At 38.8% G+C, this 25,260-nt stretch overlaps 2 protein-coding genes and 1 long non-coding RNA gene across 3 annotated transcripts; 1 reads left to right on the forward strand and 2 right to left on the reverse strand.

Annotated features, from left to right (window-relative positions):
• The first annotated feature begins 489 nt into the window (after positions 1-489).
• On the forward strand, positions 490-23,958 carry LOC134812601 (chromatin assembly factor 1 subunit B-like). Its single transcript, XM_063820088.1, has 11 exons — positions 490-616; positions 805-913; positions 1,087-1,113; positions 1,346-1,457; positions 1,721-1,824; positions 3,055-3,151; positions 3,383-3,600; positions 3,942-4,011; positions 4,162-4,263; positions 4,416-4,541; positions 21,746-23,958. Exons 1-11 carry the CDS (start codon positions 494-496, stop codon positions 22,350-22,352), a joined length of 1,695 nt encoding a protein of 564 aa, XP_063676158.1. The 5' UTR covers positions 490-493; the 3' UTR covers positions 22,353-23,958.
• Positions 5,661-6,281, reverse strand: LOC134812602 (uncharacterized). Its single transcript, XR_010159927.1, has 2 exons — positions 6,170-6,281; positions 5,661-5,904 (listed from the first exon to the last, which is right to left on the reverse strand). It is a non-coding gene; the product is annotated as an uncharacterized LOC134812602 (long non-coding RNA).
• On the reverse strand, positions 6,336-7,907 carry LOC134812348 (uncharacterized). Its single transcript, XM_063819738.1, has 5 exons — positions 7,804-7,907; positions 7,228-7,329; positions 6,992-7,112; positions 6,563-6,809; positions 6,336-6,454 (listed from the first exon to the last, which is right to left on the reverse strand). Exons 1-5 carry the CDS (start codon positions 7,905-7,907, stop codon positions 6,336-6,338), a joined length of 693 nt encoding a protein of 230 aa, XP_063675808.1.
• Positions 23,959-25,260: the final 1,302 nt, after the last annotated feature.

Raw genomic sequence — 25,260 nt, forward strand, 5'->3', positions numbered from 1 at the left:
GATTGAAATAAATTTTCGTGCACATACAGAATGAATGGTTAATAATTTAATATATATGTAGACCAAGGTCTGTGCACGGGATGCTTCCTGGAAGAATCCAGTTCTTTTAGCGGGGCACCCTACCTAAAGCCAAATTGAGATATAATAATCATATTCCTAAGAAATAATCAGAAATCGAATACCAATCAAATAATATGATATACGTATAGGAGTAGTAACCATATTTGGGGGGGTCCAACCCGATCAATTCCGATCATTCCGATCCCGATTTTGGTCTCATCAACCCTCATATCGGAAAAATCGGGAAAATTTAAATCTTCCCTCTGAGGTTTCTAGGCGATATAGGTTTTTGATTGAAATAAATTTTCGTGCACATACAGAATGAATGGTTAATAATTTAATATATATGTAGACCAAGAATCCTATATTTCTATCAACTCTGACGATTATTTAAATACTGTTGAATTAACAACCATTCAAACCAGACCTAGCAATGAAAGTAACAATCCCGGAAATTGCATGGCACAACAGGGATCCAGTGTTCAGTGCTGATTTCAGTATGGGAGAGGGCTGTCAGTGGAGAATGGCAACTGCTGGTGCTGATTCTGATGTCAAGGTTCGCCTAGTTACAAATAATCTAATTTTACACTCTGTATTCTGTTTTTTTTTGTAGCTTTGCATCTACCATCTGATAGATTTAAATCCTAAGTTTCACAATAGCGAAAAAACGTAAAAATCAAGGAAAACAAGTAACTTCCAATGATGCAAAGTTTTAAATTCACTTCTTAAATGTGTATTTTCAAGATGTGGAGAGTTGTGCCACACAGAGACGGTAAAGATGCGGAAGTAACTTTCCTGTCCAATTTGAGAAGACACACAAACACTGTCAACTGTGTCAGGTTCTCACCTGATGGTTTGCTATATTTGAACATTCATATTAAAGACTTGTATCCATCTGAAACTCTGCTTGAAGTTTGCTGATGTTCATGGTAGTTATTTCTGTTTCAGATCTAAAACTAGTTTTTTATCAGCTTATCTTGGCTCATAAGATTTTCTATCCAGTGAAATAAAAGAACCCAATTTCAGGTTTATTGCTCGCATCTGGTGGGGACGGTGAGTGCTATTTTTCCTTGTATATCAAATTTTTAAATAATTTTGCACCAAATTTTGTGTAACTCACACAACACATTCTGACACATTTGGGACATTAAGATTTTTACTAAATTTTACTGTAAACATTGTACATGTTGAACCCAAGTTATTTTTACAGATGTGTAACATGCCCGTCAGTTTGTTTATATCGAGTTTTAATATGTATCATGTATCACAAACCAATTTTCTGCAGATGGTGCTATGTTTTTGTGGCAGGAAAAGGAAGATAAGAATGTTGAGGGTAATTTATTTGAAGAGGATTCAGAACAAAATAAAGAGCATTGGGTTGCATACAAAATGTTGAGGTAAGAGACTATCACTGATCACACCTATCATTGATCATACATCACTAATCAGACCTGTCAAGTTTAGACAAACCATCACTGATTACTTCTGTCAAGCTACGTATATGGCTTCTGTAAAATCTACGGGAATGTATTCAAGGCATAGATTAGGGCCACATGTCAACTGTATTCATATATCTACCCGGCTGACTTGTATAGTATTTCTATAATTATTCATTGATAAACCTCAAGATATACCTATAATAAGAAGACTTTTTCCACAGAGGGCACATAGAAGACATAATGGACATCGCCTGGTCACCTGATGGGAAAATGATAGTTTCAGGGTCTATTGATAATAGTGTTATAGTTTGGGAGGCTAAAACTGGTGAGTCAAGTTCCTTTTTATTTTTTTTTAAATACAGTTGTGTAGAAAGACAAATTACAAATTTATACTTATAGAATGTAGCACAGAAAATTATATCATAGATTATATTATAAGCCGGCTTATGATATAATCTATGATGTAATTTTCAGTGGTCTGATTGATCTTGTTCTCGCATATCGGTACTACACAGTACACAAGGATCAGAGTTGCAGGATCTAGTTTTTATGTTTTTGATCCCTGACAATTGACATTTATGACCACCATTTTGTGGGGCTGGGTTATTGCAGCCTTAGGTTTCAGGCTGTGTGATAATCACACCATTCAGTCTGTGTGATAATCACACCATCCTCCATCAACCGGTTTCAACAAGTCTCCAGTTCATACTCCAGTTTATTGCACTTCTTCTTCTGTAGTTTGTAAAAGTTGTCAGATCTTTTTGCTGTACTTAGAGTAAAGAATTGTAATAAAATATTGGATCAGTACTCAGTAGCAGTAATTGGTAAGCTGGTTCTGGGTTCTTATAAAGTTATAAAATCCTATAGAATCCTCGACTCATATATCATTTGATGAATTCCTTCCTCTGTCCACTTACTGTACTTTTGAGCGTGTGATCCACTCTTGTATTGCCTGTTTGATAAGTTTACTTAAGTAATAAAATGTTTCTCTTATCTTCACATTTTACTCTCCCCTAACGTTTCAGTTACTGAAAAGTATATATAAACTTCACGTTTTATACATATTACTTCACATTTCAATTATTTCATGCCGGCAATACAAATTGTAAACACCCTCCTCAGTACATTGGTATGCAATTAGCATAATGTATGAAAATATTGGTGATCTTGGATATCCGGACATCCGCGGATCAAATACAAATAGCATTGGAATTAGGATGTTTATCTATGTTGGTTCCCAACTCACGGCTGACGGCTCTCTAATAAATTATCTTGAAATACTTCTCGCACCAAATACCAATACACATTTTGTATAACACAGTAATGAGCAAATCTCGTTCAATCTTTGAAGCAAAAATATCTTAACGTACTCTTCTTATTTAATACAAATTAAGCGTATAGAATAGTATCAGGACGACACACCCAAATATGTAACAATTAAATAATTAATATCGTATGACATGCTCGTCAATCTTACTAATTCCTTGCCACTCTCCCAGATCCTAATACCTATGCTCCTTTATAAACATTCCATCAATGCTAACTGTTATCTCAGGCAAGAAGCTGCATCTGCTGAAGGAACATTCCCACTACGTGCAGGGAGTCACGTGGGATCCCTTAGGAGAGTTTATCTGCTCTCTTTCTAGCGATAGGTTTGTCATCTGATATCAACTCTGCTAGATCATATTTTCTTATAACATTATCTCTAGTTTTGAATTTGTGAACTACCATCTTTCGTCTATGTAACTATTGTATATATGTGGCAAACGCCCAAACTGAATGACGAATATGATTATCAAACATGAAAAAGATCCTTCCCTGAAATTAAAATAAAAATTTGTCCCACACAAAATTCGTTGAAGAATGATAAACAAATGTCTCAGATCGTTGCTAGTATACGAAGCAGCACGTGGTAACTTAATGTACAACGTATCAAAACACCGGCGGGAAAAGAAGCAAGTGGAGAAGGACGCAGATGATAAGGAGAAGACAGAGAAGATTGAAAAAGAGAAAACCAACAGATTGTTTGTTGAAGAGGGCGCCACTAAATATTTCAGAAGATTGGATTTCACTCCTGATGGAGCTTTTCTTATCACTCCAGGTTTGATCCTAAAGAGCGTTTTGTCATTTCTTCCTATTCTACAGAAGCCTGACGTACACGTTCATGGCAGTTTTTTGTTTGGTATGAGCATTTTTGGGATGTTTGGCATTCTAGGGCTGAGTGTGGGCATGGCCATCCCGTGGGCACAGTTGTCGCTCGGGGTCTGCGGCCCCTCAGGGGTTCAGTTGCGGGCTCTGTATGTTGGTTGACTGCTGTCTCGGGTCTGGTTTCGTGAAAAATGATGTTTTCTTACTATAAGAAAATCATTCATATTACTAAATGAGTAAGTATCAATAGAATTGATCGTATTAACTAAATAACTTAACTAAATAACTTCGCAGCCGGTCAGGTGTCAACCGCAGATGATCTCTGTCACGTGACTTATATGTTTTCCAGAAGTAATCTTAAAAAGTAAGTTTATGTGTTGAATTATTTTGAACATCTTTCGTGTATATTGCTAAAGTATAAAGGAAACATTCGCATTCAACTGTAATTATTTTATTTTCATAGTTTTTTGCTATAAAATTGTCAGCAGAGTTTTAAACTTTTGACGAATTTCAGGCCGATCTGTCATTTGCCGGGCCCTCAAAAACCAGTGTGTGCTGTAAGATGCTGCCCGGTATTGTACGAATATCAAAATAAAGAAACTAAAAAACATACCAAGTTAGTATCAAAATTGTTCTTTTCTAATTAGATTTAGTTCATTTAAGTCAAAGTAATTATCTCTATACATTTTGTAATTCATGTCATATTTTTTCTGTGCATACTGGTTTACATTGCTTTCTTACATCATGTGACGATTATTTCTTTTTCAGTTTACCGTACCGTATGATTTACGCTGTTGCATCGTTAAGTGAAGTTTACCTGTACGATACTGAACAATTTACACCATTTTGCTCCGTGTCAGATATTCATTACGCTTGTATAACAGACTTGGCATGGTAAGTGAAATAGTAAACACAGACTTCTCAATTCTTTATTTGTGAAACATTGTATTGTCTTCTCGACTGTTCAAAACGTTTTGGTTGGTCATCACGATGAAACCTATATCGTAGCTGCTTCGCTTAAGACGCGCTTTGCAAAGTATGTCACTGCTAGTACAGAGTTCCTTTATCATATATGTTTATACTATCTCTTTAATTTTGGTGACCCAAGAATGGGTATAAAGAAATTAGCTTTTCTTTGGGCAACTGAACTGATTCCTAACGGAGAACATCTGTAGCTTATAGCTGGCGAGGGTATGTTGTTAGTTCTCATTGAAAACAATGTGTTGCTTAAACTCGTGAGTCTAAAAAACAAGTTTTGGCGCGAAAATCTAAATATACCAAATTTTATATGGAATATGCGGAAGGCGCGACACGCAAAATGCTAAGAGATCTGCGCTCAATAAACGCGCAATGTGCCTCGCGCGTAGGGCCTGTCGTGATATCATGGATCGCTTAGGTTCCACCAGGATCTGGTAGTCCTCATAATTCTGCGGCCTCTATGTTTCGTCATCTCGCACAACTCTTTAAGAATCTTGTGGATTTGGCATGTGAAAATTTGCAGCCTTCCAGACATTGATTGGGTTAACGAGGTGTCGTACGTCACCTCAAGATCGGGTGACAGGGGGCTGACCAGGCCAGAACCCAATTGATTGGGTCTTAGGTCACGTGATTATGAGCCTGAGGTCACGTGACTATGACGTCACCAGACCTTCCTCTCCGTTTCCCGCTCATTGGACCAGGTGAGCTTGCATGCATGTGAATGTGGGTGTAAGTATAGCTGTACTGTAGTTTATACCTAATTAAACCCCTATAGAAACCGAAAATTTATTTTCTGGCAGAAAGCTAGAAATTTACCAAAATATCGTCATTGTTTTAAATTTATTTTGATGACCATTCCTGACCTAAAATCGCACGAGAAATCGATTAAACTTGGTTTCAGAACTCAACTATGCTTCCTTATGTCTTAAAATCCATGTTTTATCAATACAATCAACATCTCGATCATGTAGTTAAACTTATTACTTAACGGATTCAAGTATAGTTACGCGGTAGACAAACTAAAACAAAATTAGGTTTATAACCTGCCAGGACGTGCGCCGAGTTAAACTTGTCGAAGGTAATATTTTACGAGTATCACCCGTTAAAGACAAAACACCAGTTTAATTGTCCTTTTGTCTGAACCATATGGTTAAGTGCAAGCTGTATACAATACGTCAAAAAATCATATCAACGAATCGTATCAAAGTCCATCATCAGTTAGTAACAGAGTAGAGATCAGAGCAGAACGAAGGAACATGCTTGCTTGCGGGAATCTTTTCTGAAATATTGTCGACAGGTTAACATCAATTGCATTTCCGTTACTTGGGTGTGGGATATAAAGCATTATATGGTTGTTAAAAGCCTACATAATACTCTTCAGTTAATATGGCTAATGTTTAGCATTATTTATAATCCATTATAATGATTGATGTGATCTGAAATTAAGTTAAGCTACAGACGTTTTTTGTGACAATACAAGAAATAATGGTTGAGCTCCTGCCTGTGAGCCACTTAGGAAATACAGTATATCTGATTTATTGTACCTTCACTTCTTCTGCTTTTTCGTTTGCTGTCTGTGCTCTGCGACAGCAATTTGTTGCCCAGACTTCCTATCCTCCCCTACCACCTTCTTACCACAGGTTGACATAAGAGCCACTTGCCTCTCAACGGCTTGATTGTTGTTGACAAATGCCGTTTTGAGAGGCATTCTTATATAGGAGATTTCTCCCCCGGGTACCCCACCAACGACAAGCGGTCCTCTTTCAGAAGCACGTTCTTTCCACCAAGGTAGTGGAGGCTGTCCCCTACCTTTCCATCAAAGTAAAGCCCTGCACGAAAGTTCAAATTAAGTTTACACTAATACTTACTCATTACTCAAATATATATATTTGAACTCTTAATATCATGAAATACGCAATCGAACAGATTTGTCTTACCCTCCACTTTAAGATCTTGCACCGACAACAGAGCACTCCTCCTTCGCTTATTTGTTGCCAAGCGCAACTGAGCCTCTGTTGCCTCCCTGTACAGTCCGTCCTGAGAAGTCATGTCACGAAGAATATTAGTCATCGTGACATTGCTGATGCCATGCCTCATCATAGATCCAGTGACCATATCGACAGCAGGGTTAATCTCCAACTCCCGGTCCCGCCTATTTGGTGTCCAATCTTTATCTGATGGGTCCTATAGAAGTATAAATTATTTATCATGTAGCCTTTATCCTAACTTAAAGTGAATAAGGTCACGCGATGAATCACTTATTGTATAACGTGACGTTTTAATTACCGTCTATAATAGCTAAGATGTTATCACCACGAGCTTACAATTATTATTGTGCTGACAGGGATGAGACTACTGAAACTTACGCAGTATGACTCCTGGGACGATTCATCCACAATAGCGAATTCATAGTTGAACTGTCGATCTGTCTGGTCCATATCTTCTACTTCTAGTTCTAATTCGGCCGGTCCTGCTTCATTTTCACTCCTAAATAATGTATTATTGAATTTATATCAGAGAACACAAGTTCATATCATCGAAATTTCCGACATAGTGTTATAGCAATCGATTTATTCGGGATTGCTGATCATAGGCTACCTACCGTTCTTCATTTGTACTTATAACGACAGGCTGGAGGTCTTCTGTCGTCAACCGGGATTCCTCTGCTACGATCCCACTGCCTTGCTGGGATTCCACTGCTTCGCTGAAATGTATATATCTCAAATTGCAGCAATGAATTCAGTGTAAAAAGGAGTATTATATTACCTTATTTGTTAGAATCCTTACGGTAAATAAAGTATAGAAAATCTCTGAAGATCACGACCAAGGCCAAGAGGTGTACACAGTGGGGTATAGTTGGCAAGTGTGAATAATAAACCCCATGTACAGGAAAAGTAAACAAACCTATATAATATTTGTGTCGCTTATAATGTAGACGATCGCCTGTCTGTACAGTACATAGTAAACTACACATTACACACTACACACCCTGCACCATGTTCATCGTTTTAGTTGTACTAGTACATTATAACAATGTGTGTGCAGCATGTAGTGTATTTTGTACTTTACAGACAGTCGATTGTCTGCATTAAACAAGTTATTGCACCTTGCATACATCCCGACATATTACATAATCATTATTCCTATATACCGCTGAATGGGAGTGAGTATTACAAACCTCGGGTCAGAAAACTTCCCAAGGACCGAGAATCTTTTGTTCAATTCATCCTGGAAGTCGGCGTACGGTGTATTGTTGACTTTACAATTACGGATCTTCTTCATGGTTGCATGAAGTTTCTTCAGTTTTCTAAAAGTAAAAGATGAATGAATAAAAACCTCCGAAATAAGTGTTACATCATAAACAAACAAAGTCCGTAATTTGCTGATACGTGTTCTATGCTCACACTCGCTCCCTCAACTTCTGTCTTAATCTACGGATATCGAACGAATTGTAACAAAAAGAATAAAAAATTCACGTGTAAAGTTGCAAGTAATAATATATCTAATAGCTTGATCATATATTCAGCGACAATATTTACAAGGGAAATTGAAACTACATACTTGAAGATGTTGGCTTTACTGTTAAGAGATATCAATAATTCCGATTCAGCATAAAATTGAACAAGTTCCTCAGCCACCAAGGTCAGAATTCTGTTAATCTGTACCTTCGGTTGCTGGTCACTTCTAAGAAGTAATAATTGAAGCACTCTCCTAGTCGAAGGAATCGTTTGAGGTAACTCAAGTGGCTCTCCAATAAGGGAGGAAAACTTCATTTTTGAATGGAAAATTGTAACGAATTGAAAATGTAACGATTAAAATAATGCTTGCATTTCTTGCGTATTTAGCAGCCTTTTTTAGCGTAATCTTGATTAAAACTGCTGCCATTGGTCGATATATTCTATCAGTAGAATAAGCTGTTGCAATTGGCCACATATTGTTAACTAATGCACCCTACTAACGCGTGTCTTACTCCGCAAAACCATCCAAAAGCTATACACTAATCCTACCTAATCTTACACTCAGCTCTAATGGCTATTCTACACTCAAACTAGAACATTCTAAAAGATCGATTATTACGCTGAAACCCTGCTGTGTACAGCTTATTGGCCACTGTGTATGTGCTAGTAGTCATATATGTGTGAAAAGATGCCGATAATACTTCCAGATTAATTACGAAAATTGAAATAACAGAGACTTAAAAAAAGCTGCCCAACTGAAATTGCACAAATTGCAATACAACTGCCACATAACACAAGGTTTTTATACATATAAGTTTATTTAACGGGTGATAGCTAGCTTAGCTACTGCGTACTGCGACTACCCTGTCGGGCATTAATAGGAACGCTTGAAGTCATTTTAATAATACAATACCATTAAAGCACATAATTGTGAACGTTAGGGCCTTCGGTCCAGCGTCCACATAATGTCGGTCCAAATGATTTCCGATGAGGTAAATACAAAGTATTGTTTTTCATGGACGAACTGTTTATCAAAAGATGTTAAACATGCAATTGCAATGTGTAACGATGAAGTCCGAAACCATACTGTGACACCACCAGGGCATTCTCACCAGGGCATCTAAACTAGTACTTTAGATTTGTTTGGAGAGGCGAATCATAAACTAGTACTTGGTAGAATAATCTTCTCGATCCAAAGTAACTATTCTCAGAATAGTATTCTTATGCTCGACGTGACGAAGTGCTCTATAATGCGACTTACGTGGGCCCACACAATACATTAATGTCTTCCTCCTTAGATAGTAGGAATATCGGTATTTGACAAAACTTTAGTTGAGTACTCGATAGTGCCTACTATCGAGTATCGTGTACGCCGTACGGATTCTAAGGATTCTGTTTTTGTTTTTTTTATCATGTAAGATGATATCACGCATGACTGACCATATTTTCGTTGCAATAAAAAAATATTCTGTGGTCGATGTTGCTTTGCGTTGTAAGTATTTTAAGACTATATCAGGCACATTTATTCTGGTTTTTAACCAATTGTATCATAAGCAATAGAACCGACAACAAATGCCTCTACTGAAGTGTCCTAGATCAGAAGCAACATACCAGGATGTCCTGGACACCATGTCCCTGTGGAACATACCCCTATGTGTCCTGATCTGTCTGCTGAACTCCCTGGTTATTCACCACTACTACCGTCAAACCAACAAACTAACATCCCTCTTGTTTCTCCTCATATCCCTCTCTGATCTGTGCACTGCTCTGGGACAGTCTGTTATAGCTATCAGCGTCCTCTGCCTGTATGGGACGTCTCATATCTCAAACTGGATTGCTACAGGAATAGCTATGTTCCATGCACTTTTTGGACTGCTGGGTTATGCTTGCTCCATCTTCTTTAACGTTGTGATGGCCGTTATTAGAACTATAAACATCTGCAATCCTTTCTATCGTTTAAATAAACGTATTCTTAAATTGGCAGTGTTTTTTCATGTGATGGTTCTTCTTCTTCTCTGTTTTATGGATTTGTATTACGATGCAGCCACTAGCAACACTTTTAACCGCCCTTGGTTCACTATTTGGTTCAACATGGTCATGGCTTACGTCGGCCACAACTTGGTGTATGATCTCGGTATATTATGGATTGTCAAACTTCCTTTTGGAGTACAGATCAGCATCACGGCTACTCTAGTGTCACTCATATTCCTCATACCAGTTGTAATGGTGGTGATGTGCCTCATAACACAGCTAATAGTGGTAGAATATCGGCGATATCACACCCAGTCTCCACGTGCGCGGCTCCTCTGCTGCCCACGTGCAAGCTGCCCACGTGCAAGCTGCTCAACATCTGACACAACACGTGCTACATCAGGTGACCACGTGTACCTCACTGACTGGAATCACGTGAACGTCACCGTCTTTCTCTTATCTCTGGTATTCGTTATCTGCAACTCTGGTATTGCTGCTCTCACTATCTACTACAAGGAAGTGTTTAGTGAGGTAGGAGAAGGTTCTGTGGACGAGTGTTTCCTGCAAGGTATAGTCAGCTCTACTCTGCCCCTGCTCAGTGCTCTTCTCACCCCTCTTATCATCATATCCAGGAGCTCTTCACTACGTGGAGATGTTGTGAGTTCTCTCTGTGCAGCCTGCAGCCTGGCGCGTGCAGCCTGCAGCCTGGCGCGTGCAGCCTGCTTTGAAGTCTGGCGCGTTTTGAAAAGACTCCCAGCAGGAGCTGTTCAGGCGAACAATATTCAAGAGGATGATCTCCTACTAGGAGGTTGAAGGCACGTAAACTGCTCACTTACTTTGTTGACGAATAACGGAGCCTTTTCGCGAAATGACTTCTGAGACTATTAGAAATAATATTATACTATACTTTTTAGTCAATTGAAACAATTAATTATGATAATAATTTAATCATTCCAAACGATACTATAAAGACTTGGATGTGAGCTAGTTATGTAGATTATTGCTTTTAAATCACAAGAACGGTGTTAATTTCTGTATAATTACTAAAATAGAGTGTAAGACAATGAAGGATCAATTACTTTTCTAACAGTGTAGTTACTACAAACGGATGGTTTTTGAGAAGTCTTCTGATCTTCCCTTCAAGAATCATCTTGTTTGTAAACTCCACTCCCATAACCTTTACTGACTTCACTGCAGATTTCTCAGCAGAGATATTTAACCGTAGTCTCCTACCAATCTGATTCAACGACTCTAATCTATTAAACCTTTTGTTTCCTGAAGCTGTTTTGATAGTTAAGCTTACTTTTTCTGCTGCTATATTTAAATCCCAGTCTATTTCTACGCTCTTAATCAAACAGAATACAGATGTTACCCAAATCCAATTCCAGCCACGATTCTGAACATTTTCCTTCCGATATAGTGTCCTCCGAATGTCCAGACATTTCGTTAGTTTTATAAATAAACTTTTGAAGATAATTCTCAACATTCTCAATGCTAACACCAGCAAACAATGATTCTTCTGCCTGTCCACCAAACAAACCAAGCCCGTTGAATATTTTCAGAAATTCTGGAATCACTTCCTGAATAGTATTTTCCTCCTTTTTTACAAGCTCAATCAGCTCTCGCCACCTTGGTTTGGTTATGTTACAGACATTCTCCTTTTCAATGCCAAATATGACAACTTGGCGCACACCAAACGACATCCCTTTGTTCTTGGAAGGGTCTCTACTGCCGTCAGAAAGCTCCAATCTTATTTTGCAAGTCTCCACCAACCAACCAGATATATTGATCCACTGATTACGCTTTTTGTTCTCCTCCCCTTCATCAAATGTTTGATCTATTTCTGTTTTCAACAGTATTTTTTCTCCATTTTCCATGATGGCAAAGATTTTGAAATGATTTGCTTTTGTATGCCCCCACCAGTGTATTCTCACGTGGTCAACTATGCAAGCTGTCTTTAGATCGATTTCTATCCAGGCTGTTTCGTCCCCTGTCCACCATTCACTGCCGGAAAGCTCGGTTATATTTTTACCCCTATCCTGAGTAGAGCTAACACGGACAGGTTTACCCTCAGATATAACTCTTACTCCTGTGGATTCCTTGACTTGGATTTCCACTTCCTCCTCGAGAGCCTTATCTACATTAAGTAAACTTGGTGCAATGGGAGAGGCTTTCTCTTTTTCGGAGGTTTTGATTGCAAAAACTTGCATTTGCCGTAAACCAAACGACATCCCTTTGTTCTTGGAAGGGTCTCTGTTACCGTCAGAAAGCTCCAATCTTATTTGGCAAGTCTCCAGCAACCAACCGGAAATGTTGATCCACTGATTACGCTTTTTGTTCTCCTCCCCTTCATCAAATGTTTGATCTATTTCTGTTTTCACCAGTATTTTCTCTCCATTTTCCATAATGGCAAATATTTTGAAATGATTTGCCTTAGTATGCCCCCACCAGTGTATTTTCACATGATCAACTATGCAAGCGGTAACTAGATCAATTTCAATCCAGGCTGTTTGGTCGCCTGTCCACCATTCACTCCCCGCGTTTTCAGTTATATTTTGAGCCCTATTTCCAGTTGAGCTAACTGTGACCGGTTTACACTCTGCAACATTTTTGAAAGAGTGAGAGTTACCGACCAATCCAATTTCTTTTGCCAAGTAAAGAACATCTTGCCAACTGCTATAATTCTCTGGGCATATGGGGAGAACACGTGAGAATAGAAGTTTAAATCGCTCCGCAGGATCCAGAAAGTTAACAGCTAGACGCAACTTTTCTGACAACAAATACTTCTCACCAGTTTGAGCGTCGTTTATGAGCCTTATAAAGAGAGCAGACCTACTCCACTGAGCCTGGACCCTTTTATGATACCTTGACTCATCCCATCCTCTTATTTTATTACCTAGGACCCATCCTTGGCCTTCATCCGTGTACCAAGTAAAGCTAAGGCGCAGTGTCCAGGCTGCCCTATTGGCATTGCTGGCACCCCAAAAGCTTGACAGGCTGCAGCCCCAAAATTGGAGACCGCCCCACAAACTCCCCCTTCCTTGTGGAGAAGCATCAGGGTCCGGGGACGGTGGTTATAAAACGCAGGACCGCTATGGATTGATACACCTTCATCATTTTTGGCCCTATATTTTGTCATGGAGAATGTGGCCTTTCCTATCTTTTCTGAAGATTGAAACTCGAGAGGTATGTTTATCCTGGCCCACTCTAACTCTTCATCCTCTGCAAAGGATCCCACCACATATCGAAGATGCCAGCATGTCATCTTGTCCAACATTCCAAAAAGAGGACTGGGCTTCGTGTCCCACCAGCTTACAAAGCTTAGATACCGCCTAATTGGATCAATTTCCTTACCTTCCTTCCTCAATGCATACGATATAACAGGCATTGCAAAGGTAAGTGCTACAGCTACAGCTAACTTCAGTTTAACTGGGTGTTTGGTAGCGTGAGGATCTAACCGGAGGATGGATTTTAACAAATCAAGAGCTCTCATCCAGTCTCCATTCTCTACGTCTCCACTTGTCATGAACGCTTCTAACAGGGCTCTGTCTCTGATTATGTTCTGAGTCGCTTTACATTCCAGTAACTGTGAAAGGAGCGTGGTGCTGTCAGATAATTTAGAGAACAGTTTCCATTGTAAGATATCCACAGAACCAGTGTTAGATAAACAGTATTGTTCCAGATCTTGTTTGTGTTTTTCAACAGAGTCAGTTATCTTCTTTTCAAGCTCCTCCATTTCCTGATGTTACATGTTTTAAATTAAGATACCCACTAACACAATATATAGAATACTTGCAAACTATTGTATGGATTACAGTTGCTGTAAGTGATGTAGAGTTTCATAACGATAAGTCAGGTGATATTTCATTTGATATGATAGAATTAAATCTACATAATACTGTTAAACGAAAGGTCACAGAGGCTTATTTTATTAACTTGTTTAATCCTAAGATTTACAATAGGGAATAGTGCAGCAGCTCAAGGGATTTTTAGTACAACAAATTTAAACGAGCAAGTTCAAATGAACTGGCACTGCACTGCAGCGACATAACACCCGACTCAGTGTATGTGTTTCAGTGTAGACGTCTATTTGTTAACTTGTATATACTAACTGTCTGACAATGTAACCATTTTACGTGTTACTATATAGTATATATTATGTATATATCATTTAGATACTTGCATATCCTATGTTTACATTTTAGTGATTGTAATTTTATCCTAACAATAATTTGAAATTTTAGCCTGATGAAGTGTAGCACACTGAAAGCTCACGTTTCCTCCTAAACAGTAGTTTCACTTGTCCTACCTAGTCTCTACTACCGGATATTATTCTTTGAATCATTATAGTTGCTGTAAATGTACAAATAACTTAAAACATACATTTTATAAATACAGTCAATGTAAAGTGTAACAGTTAAAGTTACTCAAAGTGAACATTTTACAAGTACAAATACCGAAGTACAAACTGAAACAGCCAACAAATCAATCTCGGGAATGTAGACGTTATAAGCTACTAGTGATGTACACAGTACGTTTTCTATGTGTCTTCGGTGTATTGTATAATACATTATACCTTATACATCTCATAGCAACATGTATTATAACAAGGCCGCACAGAATATGGCTTCTAAAGTTACAAGAGCATCTGGATATAAATTTGTTGATTATTGATAATGAGGTCTGATCGTCATCTTCTTACACTTACAGCGTTCGATGTCTGTGTGAAGGTAAAATGGTGACATCCTCTGGATCAGGCAGAGGGCGAGTGTAATCGGGATAACTTCTGTAGTAGTTGTACAGCAATACTAAGGTAATGGGACTACTGCGGACCCTCTACCGGCAAAACCTTGTTAACAAAGCCGCAGTCAAGGTTTGGTGAACGGTAGTTTAAAGCGCTTAAGGGACATAAGTCAAAGTGGTAGTGGACATCTTGAGAAATGAGTAAAAAGTATAATTTAAGGTTGCTCCTTCATAAATCGTCTTTTTCTCCGATAATAAATTGACGAGCAGAATCTCGAATAATTTACCGGCTTTGTTAACAAGGTTTGGCCGGTAGAGGGTCCGCAGTAGTCCCATTACCTTAGTATTGCTGTACAACTACTATGTTGATTATTGCTTTAAAATCAAGATAACTGTTTTAATTTCTGTATAATTACTAAAAAAGGGTAAGACAATAAAGGATCAGTTACTTTTCTAACAGTCTATTAACTACAAACGGATGGTTTTTGAGAAGTCTTCTGATCTTCCCTTCAAGAATCATCTTGTTTGTAAACTCCACTCCGATAACCTTAACTGACTTCACTGCAGATTTCTCAGCAGAGATATTTAACCGTAATCTCCTACCAATCTGATTCAACAACTCTAATCTATTAAACCTTTTGTTTCCTGAAGCTGTTTTGATAGTTAAGCTTACTTTTTCTGCTGCTATATTTAATTCCCAGTCTATTTCTACGCTCTTAATCAAACAGATGTTACCCAAATCCAATTCTAGCCACGATTCCGAGCATTTTCCTTCCGATACAGTTTCCTCCGAATGTCCAGACATTTCGTTAGTTTTATAAATAAACTTTTGAAGATAATTCTCAACATTCTCAACGCTAACACCAGCAAACAATGATTCTTCTGCCTGTCCACCAAACAAACCAAGCCCGTTGAATATTTTCAGAAATTCTGGAATCACTTCCTGAAAAGTTTTTTCCTCCTTTTTTACAAGCTCTATCAGTTCTTGCCACCTTGGTTTGGCTATGTTGCGGACAATTTCCTTTTCAATGCCAAATATGACAACTTGACGCACACCAAACAACATTCCCATGCTCCAAGGGTCTTTGTTACCATCACAAAGTTCCAATCTTATTTTGCAAGTCTCCAGCAACCAACCAGAAATATTGATCCACTGATTACAGCTGTTGTTCTTCTCATCGTCATCAAGTGTTTGATCTTCTTCTGTTTTAACTAACACCTTTTCCCCATTTTCCATGATGACAAAGATTTTGAAATGATTTGCATTAGAATAACCCCACCACTGTATTTTTACATGGTTAACTGTGCAAGCTGTCTTTAGATCGATTTCTATCCAGGCTGTTTCGTCCCCTGTCCACCATTCACTGCCGGAAAGTTCGGTTATATTTTTACCCCTATCCTGAGTAGAGCTAACACGGACAGGTTTACCCTCAGATATTACTCTTACTCCTGTGGATTCCTTTACTTGGATTTCCACTTCCTCCTCGAGAGCCTTATCTACATTGAATAAACTTGGTGCAATGGGAGAGGCTTTCTCTTTGTCGGAGGTTTTGATTGCAAAAACTTGCATTTGCCGTAAACCAAACAACATTCCTTTGTTCCAAGGGTCTTTGTTACCATCAGAAAGTTCTAATCTTATTTTGCAAGTCTCCAGCAACCAACCAGATATATTGATCCACTGATTACAGCTGTTGTTCTTCTCATCGTCATCAAGTGTTTGATCTTCTTCTGTTTTAACTAACACCTTTTCCCCATTTTCCATGATGACAAAGATTTTGAAATGATTTGCATTAGAATAACCCCACCACTGTATTTTTACATGGTTAACTATGCAAGCTGTCTTTAGATCGATTTCTATCCAGGCTGTTTGGTCGCCCGTCCACCATTCACTCCCCGAGTTTTCAGTTATATTTTGAGCCCTATTTCTAGTTGAGCTAACTGTGACCGGTTTACACTCTGCAACATTTTTGAAAGAGTGAGAGTTACCGACCAATCCAATATCCTTTGCCAAGTAAAGAACATCTTGCCAAGTGCTATAATTCTCTGGGCATATGGGGAGAACACGTGAGAATAGAAGTTTAAATCGCTCCGCAGGATCCAGAAAGTTAACAGCTAGACGCAACTTTTCTGACAACACGTATTTCTCACTCGTTTGAGCATCGTCCATGAGTCCTACAAAAGGGGCAGACCTACTCCAATATGCCTGGATCCCATCATGATACCTTGACTCATCCCATCCGCTGATGTCATTACCTAGGACCCATCCTTCAGCTGTGTACCAACTAAAGGCACAGTGTCCAGGCTGCCCTATTGGCATTGCTGGCACCCCAAAAGCTTGACAGGCTGCAACCCCAAATTTGGAGACCACCCCACAAACTCCTCCTTCTTGGTGGAGAAGCATCAGGGTTTCAGGACGGTGGTTATAAAAAGCGGAACCATCGTGGATTGAAACACCTTCATCATTGGTCGCCCTATATTTTATCATGGTGTGTGTGGCCTCTCCTATCTTTTCTGAAGATTGAAACTCGAGAGGTATGTTTATCCTAGCCCACTCTAACTCGTCATCCTCTGCAAAGGATCCCACCACATATCGAAGATGCCAGCAGGTCATCTTGTCTAACATTCCAAAAAGAGGACTAGGCTTCATGTCCCACCAGCCCACAAAGCTTAGATACCGCCTAATTGGATCAATTTCCTTACCTTCCTTCCTCAATGCATACGATATAACAGGCATTGCAAAGGTAAGTGCTACAGCCACAGCTAACTTCAGTTTAACTGGGTGTTTGGTAGCGTGAGGATCTAACCGGAGGATGGATTTTAACAAATCAAGAGCTCTCATCCAGTCTCCATTCTCTATGTCTCCACTTGTCATGAACGCTTCTAACAGGGCTCTGTCTCTGATTATGTTCTGAGTCTCTTTACATTCCAGTAACTGTGAAAGGGGCGTGGTGCTGTCAGATAATTTAGAGAACAATTTCCATTGTAAGATATCCACAGAACCAGTGTTAGATAAACAGTATTGTTCCAGATCTTGCTTGTGTTTTTCAACAGAGTCAGTTATCTTCTTTTCAAGCTCCTCCATTTCCTGATGTTACATGTTTTAAATTCAAAATCATTTCAGTATAACAGGGTGATCCGTTATCTTAAATTCACAAATTAATAAGATTGGTCCTTATAAAATTATGATACCCACTAACACAATATAGAATACTTGCAAACTGTTGTATGGAGTTACCCAGTTATCTGAGTTAAAAACACGCTCTTAAGATCTTATCTAAATCACTATAAATAGGACCTGGGAGGTGTCCCGGAATTTGATATTTGATATTACAGTCAAGCTGTTATGTGAGATAAATATTTTAAAAACGTTTCGCATTGTTGTACTAGTGTTGAGCACCTGTCATGAAATTTAACACAACGAAAATGTGATTGGCTGCCGGCTGGTTTTAAGGTTTAATTTAAGAGATGTTTATTAATTATATCATTGAAATGAAGACGAGTAAAAGTAAAATTGAAGTTGGAGGCTATTTTCATTGTGACTCGGTTATAAATTGATTCATGGCGCTTGTGCAACTTGTTATTTGAAACGTAATATGGTGACTTCATAAACCTGACAAAGAGCCCACAGCACTGATTTAATTTGCGTGATGATAGTGCAAGGAAATATTATGTTTGACATTTAGTGGTGGTTTCCTTGTTTTCTGTTGTTTTCGCACCATTTTGTGACCCGTATAGGATTTTGTGACCCTTCGTGTACATTGTACCTTGATCATCCGAACGACAAAAATCACCGGCAATTAAGATGTGATGCAGATAAAGTTCCTTTATACTAGCCACAAGCCATTTTATTGTAAGGTTTTGAAACTGGGCATATTCTGATTTAAGACTGCTTGTTGCTTAGAATAGAGTAAATAATAAATATCGTTATCTGAAATTTGAATACTTTCCAGTATAAACGCATGAACAGGATGGCTTCGCTAGTTCCGTGCATTCAAGTACCAATGAACTTTGGGCTGGAATATCTCGGCTCCCCCTCCCATGGCAACCTGAAGTTTCTTTTGAAAGATGAAGTACTTCTCGCAAACTCAGCAATAATATCCTTCAACAGTCCTGTTATAAAAAAAATAACAGTAGAACTTTTCCAAACAGAAATTGAAGTTAAAGAATTCTCTAAAAGCGCAGTACAATGTTTCCTAGAAGCCTCATATTCTGGTACTTTGAAAGATATCTCAAAACTCAACTTCAGAGACCTCAACAAAATAGTCCATATTTTTGAGGTAAACTGGTTGATAGAAAAGTGCTTTGAGTACTTTCAGGAATTGACGGAGTCCGTAAGAGAGGATAATTTTGACGAGCAGTTATTCTTATTTGATGAAGCCATGTATACTCTGGACAAATTGAAAAAGAAAACTTTCATAGATGTGGTAATCAAGAAATTTACATCTTCTGCAACCTGCACACAGTTTTTTATGACCAAATACCTCAGCGATTTCTCATCCTGTTCTACAAAGAATATTGATGTGATAATGGAACTTACTGCTAATCAGGAGCATGTTCTTGTGGAAGCTCTTATCAACAACTTGGAAAGGACTGAAAATACTCTTGATCAGACCAGCAGATACATACTCCAGAGGTTGACCTATAAAGATTGTTCTTCTACTTACGAGACTGTCTATCAACGACTGTTCGAGAAGCTGGCAGAACTGGAGAACCCGACAACTGAGGACTTCCGGCTCGTCGTGAGGGCTCTGCAACATTACAATAAAGCCCAGAAGGAAATAAAAGATTCCACTTTATCATTCGCAGCTCTGCCAAACTTGTTTCTTGATTTTCAGCAGCTCAAGAACATAAACGATCTTGATGAGCTGACGACCTTTTTGATAGAATCTCCAATGGTGAAAAACAGCTATATTTTCTTTGAAGCTGTTTATAATTGGCTTTGTGATAAAAGAATTGATATAAATACACCTTTCGTATCCATCAGCGACGAATTCATTGAACAATTTTCTCATACAATGCAGAGCAGAGAATGGAAACCTCTAGAACTCGAATACATGAGGCAAAAAAATGGAGTATATCTTGGTGGCTTGATTTATAAAATACTAAAAAAAGCCAGCATGGTATCTGGAAACTGTTCCAATTGCATACCATCCATATCTGAATACTCTCCAGAAGAACTATTTGCACGAGATCACAACATTAAGTTTAAATTCAAACAGGCCTCTATAACAAACTGCATCAAGGAAGGGGATTGTGGGTTTATACTGCGAGTAACAGCTGCAACAGGGAAAAAAGATGGTAGCTTTAACATACGACTAGTTACAGATCCCAACCTCTACCCTGATGATATACATTTTCACAGAGAATCCCACATGCTAGCTGATAATATTCACTTTACTCTTGTCATAACCTTAGACGGCACAACCTATCTCATCCAACCGGTAACGTGGTATGGTAGACCTTGTCTAGATAAAACTGACAAATACTGGTACTGGGGAAGACATTGTTTCTGGAAACCAGGGGAAACAACCTGGTCTAGGGGTATGGGAGATCCCTTGAAGTGGGCACGTTTTTACAGTTCAACCGCAAAGATAAGACCTGTCGTGTACATTGTGTAAATTGGGGTAATCAGAAGAGTTAGCTAGAAGGTATTCTGTAACACTCATAGATTGTAATGACAAGATGAAGAACAGTGGAATGTTTTTTTAAAACTCATCATATCTGCATTTTTACGTTTAATATTAAATTAAAATATTTATTTTAAAAACCGTTAGTTTAACGCAAAGTTTTCTTGAAAAGTTCGATTTTCCAGATTAAACAATTAAGGGGGAGTTCACCAGGATTTTCTTGTGAAAATTTATTTGGAGATAGGAAATCAAATCTTGAAACCCTATTGAGTTCTATTGTTTTGAACGAAATCAGTTTCGCGAACTGAGATATGGGCGATTTTGTTCATTTTTTGCGATTATTTGAACACAAAATCCACAGATAGGTAGATATTGAGCTGATATTCATAGCGAATGTGTAGTTTAGGCTTACCTTTTATATAAAGTTAGTTTCATTCAAAAATATTGATATTTAGCCAATTTATGGGCCAAAATCGTTAAAATTTGGTGTGTATGCCCAAATATGGGCATATGGTTTTTTAGCTCATAACTCGGTCATTTTTGTCCGATACATTTTACAAATACAATCACTGAAAAGTGTAAGAGTACAACTCGTACTGTACAAGTAACTCAAACTGTACATTTTACAAGTACAAATACCGAAGTACAAACTGAAACAGCCAACACATCAATCTCGGGAATGTAGACGTTATAAGCTACTAGTGATTTACACAGTACGTTTTCTATGTGTCTCCAGTACATGGTATAATACATTATACCTTATACATAGCAACATGTATTATAACAATGCCTCGCAGAATATGGCTTCTAAAGTTACAAGAGCATCTGGATAAAAATATAATAGTACAACAAAAATTTAAAGAGAAGAGGTCCATTCTACTTATTAACTTAACACGAAATGACCTTATGGCTAATACCCATATCAATAACACTGAGCGGCACTGAACATTGATTAAACATTATATGATACACACACTAAATTTAAGCTCCCATATTAATATAACACCTGGGAAGATAAAACAATGAAAGTGAAAGATACTGATGTAAGAAAGTTACATCATCAGGGGGAATTACACTAAATTTGAACTGGTCCTATTTGGCACTTACTTTTTTCGCGCATTGGCCATTGGGTCGACGAACAGGACGCGCCAAAAAGCCGCTAATTAATAAATTTGTGGGGTCTAGATTGTCACGATACTTCCTACAGCTATTACAGTACTGTTATAATGGCTTATGAAGGCAACATATATAGCTATGACATATTATAACAGGATGTATATTGTATAATGTATACTTACATAACAACATGTATTATTTGCAGGTCGAGTAACGGTAGGGTGCTAATGATAACCTCTTACGATGGTTTCTGTACTGTACTCTCATTTGATCAGGACGAACTTGGCACTCCCTACTCCTCTCAGCCTGCCCAGATCAACTCTCCTAGACTTCTTCTGCGGCCCGAAACCAAATCTAAAAAGAAAAAGAAGAGCAGCCCCAAAAACAGCGAGAAGAAAAACAGTGGTGTAGAAAATAAGGACCCTAATTCAGTTCAGACGACTGTCACTGCTGATTCTTGTGTTGTTGCCATGGAAGTGAAGGAAGGAAAGGATCTGCCTGCCAATGAACCTTGTGTCACCCCAAAAAGGCAAAACGGCATCAGTACAGCACCAAAGGAACTGCTGAACAATAATCACGTGACCCCGGTACGAGAAAAGGAACTGCTGAACAATAATCACGTGACCCCGGTACGAGAATCAGAGTCAGTGGTAAAACGGATCACCCCGATAAAGGTATCGGAGGTACAGAAAAGTCGGGAGATGAAGCCGGAGGGCGTGGTGGAGGTGATGGTATCAGAGAACACTGATAATATCAATAATAAACCAGTCAGTAAACCTCCGAGAAGGCTGGCCCTCACTAAAATAGAATGAAATGTGATATTTTACTGACTTTTGTTCAGTTTGAGGCGTTCTAGCCAATCCTAAAATACGAAGATGGTGTTCTGCTCACTTGTCACTGTGTAGTATGTGTTAGCCTAAAAGGATATTCGCCAGGATTTTCCTCCTGGCCTTGTTTGATTGTTGTTTCTTGAAATCGTATGGCTACTAATAAAATTTGCAGATCTATTATCGACTGACCTTTAAGTTGCAGTTTTGTTAGATTTTGTTTTATTCAGTCACATGATTTTTTAGATTTTTAATTTTACCACACGTTTTAGTTTAAAATTTAGATATTTGCTTTGGTATATTTCAGTCTAACTCTAACTCAAACTCTTAATTTGGTCTGCGCCAAGCTTTAGGTTTGGCTGGCTAGTGGCTCTAACAATGAACATGTGAACTCTGGACCCGCGCAAACGAATCGAACCTCTAAACGAACCTACACTTAAGTTAAACAGTGTAATTCTTAAGTAAGTATTCAGTATTGGAATCTGCAGGCTTGGATAAAATACATCATTCTGACCTTGTTTAATTTAATTTTTTTTAATTGTGTGAACTATTGTACTAATGGAAGGGCATTTTATCATGACTTAAATTTTACAGTTAAACCTCCATATACCGGGGGAAAAACCCGGTATAGAGTCATAGGTTCACGTGAACCAAATCCTGAATCTCCATTATCTGTACAACAACAAGATACAAGGGCAGGTCTCTCCCGAACGTTGGGATGGCCTGAGGTGCTTATCTCCTTTTCAGTAACCCTAAGCCACTCTGTGCCGAGGCACTATACTAGCTGTAGGGGGGTTAGTCCTACGAGCCAGAGAGTGTGTATAACCAGCCGAAGCTGTACCAAATCACAGCTTGGTAACTGGCCGACTTGCATCCGACCGGATTTGAACCCGGGTCTTCTGCTTGGGAGGCGATCGTGTTACCACTACACCACCCGGCTCTTAAATAACCTGTCAACCATTTGCCATTTGCCATTAGGGCCTTACATACATACATTATACACGTATTGTGTCTTATTGCGAGGGAATACAACCCAGTCACCACCAAATGCGATGTGAGCTCTGATTAATCACATTGTTTGAACCTACAGGTCAAACAAGGACTAAGTAACTAAAAGTTTAGGTTGGGGGAAGAAGAAGCCCGTAGTCAGTTTATCGAGATACTCGGTATAGAAAGGCACTATATATAGAGGGACGCCTGTATTGCGAATTGTGTGACATGCCCATCTTAGAAAACGATACTGTCGAAAATCTTGTTACTTCTAGTATAGAATCACTTCTACAGAAAGTTTCTTGCCGTTCCAACTTCATAGAAATTAAAATTTTCTGTTCATCATTTTTAGTGCCATATAATTATAAACATGGCAGGAAAATGTTACAAATGTAAGCTCTAAAATTCGCCAGATGAATGAAGGTATCTTATGTAGAAAGGGATTGGCATCTGTAATATTAATATTATGATAATTCATTCCTTTGAAGTTGTACATCATACTGATACATGTGTTCTTGTTCTGGTTTTTACTTTTGGAGGGACTTGATTTGACGATGCAAATGTTACTTCTGAATTCAATTGTGAATTGTATTTCCTGACAAAAACGCATTACATTTGTTGTATTTGGCGCGCACTATATTTTATATTGTATATGAATATCTCTACGATGTATGACGAAAAATACACCAAAGTCAAAAGTATGAAATATGAAATAGTATTACCTGGCACGCCAATCCCAATGTGCGGCGCTCTTTTCGAGCTTCTCACATTTAATTGAGTGAGAGGGGCAAGGGTCGACCGAGTCCTCGGCCTCAGTTTTACCGAGGAATAGCGATTTTTCCTCGGGCTCGGCCAACAAAATGAAACCTCGGTTGTCCTCGGCCTCGGTTTAATCAAAGCAAAATTTCCTCGGCCTCGGTCGCAAATCCTGCCCTCGGTCGACCCTTGGAGAGGGGGGGGGGAGAGGGGTGATCATCATCAATAGACTATGGACTAGAATTGCAAGCCAGGTAACAAGTTGTATCACCTCGTGACCCCGAACGTGCTAAATCACTCTACGGTCGATCTTCGATATTGTTCTAAAAGGCCCCCTGACAGTTTGTAATTGTTAGTTGAATCCAACTTCAATCGATGTAAATATTTTCGGACGCTGATTCCGAATCACCCCCATGAGTATGACACAGGGTTAAAATGCTCCCCTGACGAGATATCATGGCGAAAACCTGTCTCGATCACGTGACATGACCGTATAAGGAAGTTAGTCTAATGTCTAGTTAGGGTTAGTGTTTCAGCATATGCTTTTGTGTTTTGGGTTCACATATGTGATATGTGTATACGCGTTCTGCGTGACGCGCGGCGCTTGTTTCCCGTGCCGAGTTCGACGGTCGCGCGCTACTGCAAGCGAGAGGGCTCCGGTTAGAGCAAAGGATTGGGTTAGGGTTAAGGTTGGGATAAGATAAGAGGGTTACTAGGGTTTCGAATATAGTAGTCGTTTAGGACCAGCTAGAGAACGGGTTGAAAAAGTCACGTGACAGTCGAATGATTAATCATCATCCAAAATAAATCGATTGAAGTTGGTTTCAACTGTCGGGGGTCCTTTTAGTTTACTGGGCCGCGCTCAGCCTGTCATTCCGCCAAATCTATATTCGGGCTGAGTTGACATAAATTCTGTGATATGTCTACCACCTTTTTCCACTTGATTGTATTAACCTTTAGACCTCCGGCTTTTGTGTTCTTTAACACGATTGATATATAATATGGTGGAATGACATTGGTCGCGTTTTTGGTGTGGAATGCTAGGCGAGTTGTCGTGTGATCATTAACAATTCAGTAATAGTAATACTAGTTATACCATCATGAAACCTTTGATCCGTCAAAGTTCGGGATTGCAATTGCAATTGCA

Source organism: Bolinopsis microptera, chromosome 3 (genome assembly GCF_026151205.1).
Source record: "Bolinopsis microptera isolate Bmic1 chromosome 3, MBARI_Bmic_1.0, whole genome shotgun sequence".
Classification (NCBI taxonomy): domain Eukaryota; kingdom Metazoa; phylum Ctenophora; class Tentaculata; order Lobata; family Bolinopsidae; genus Bolinopsis; species Bolinopsis microptera.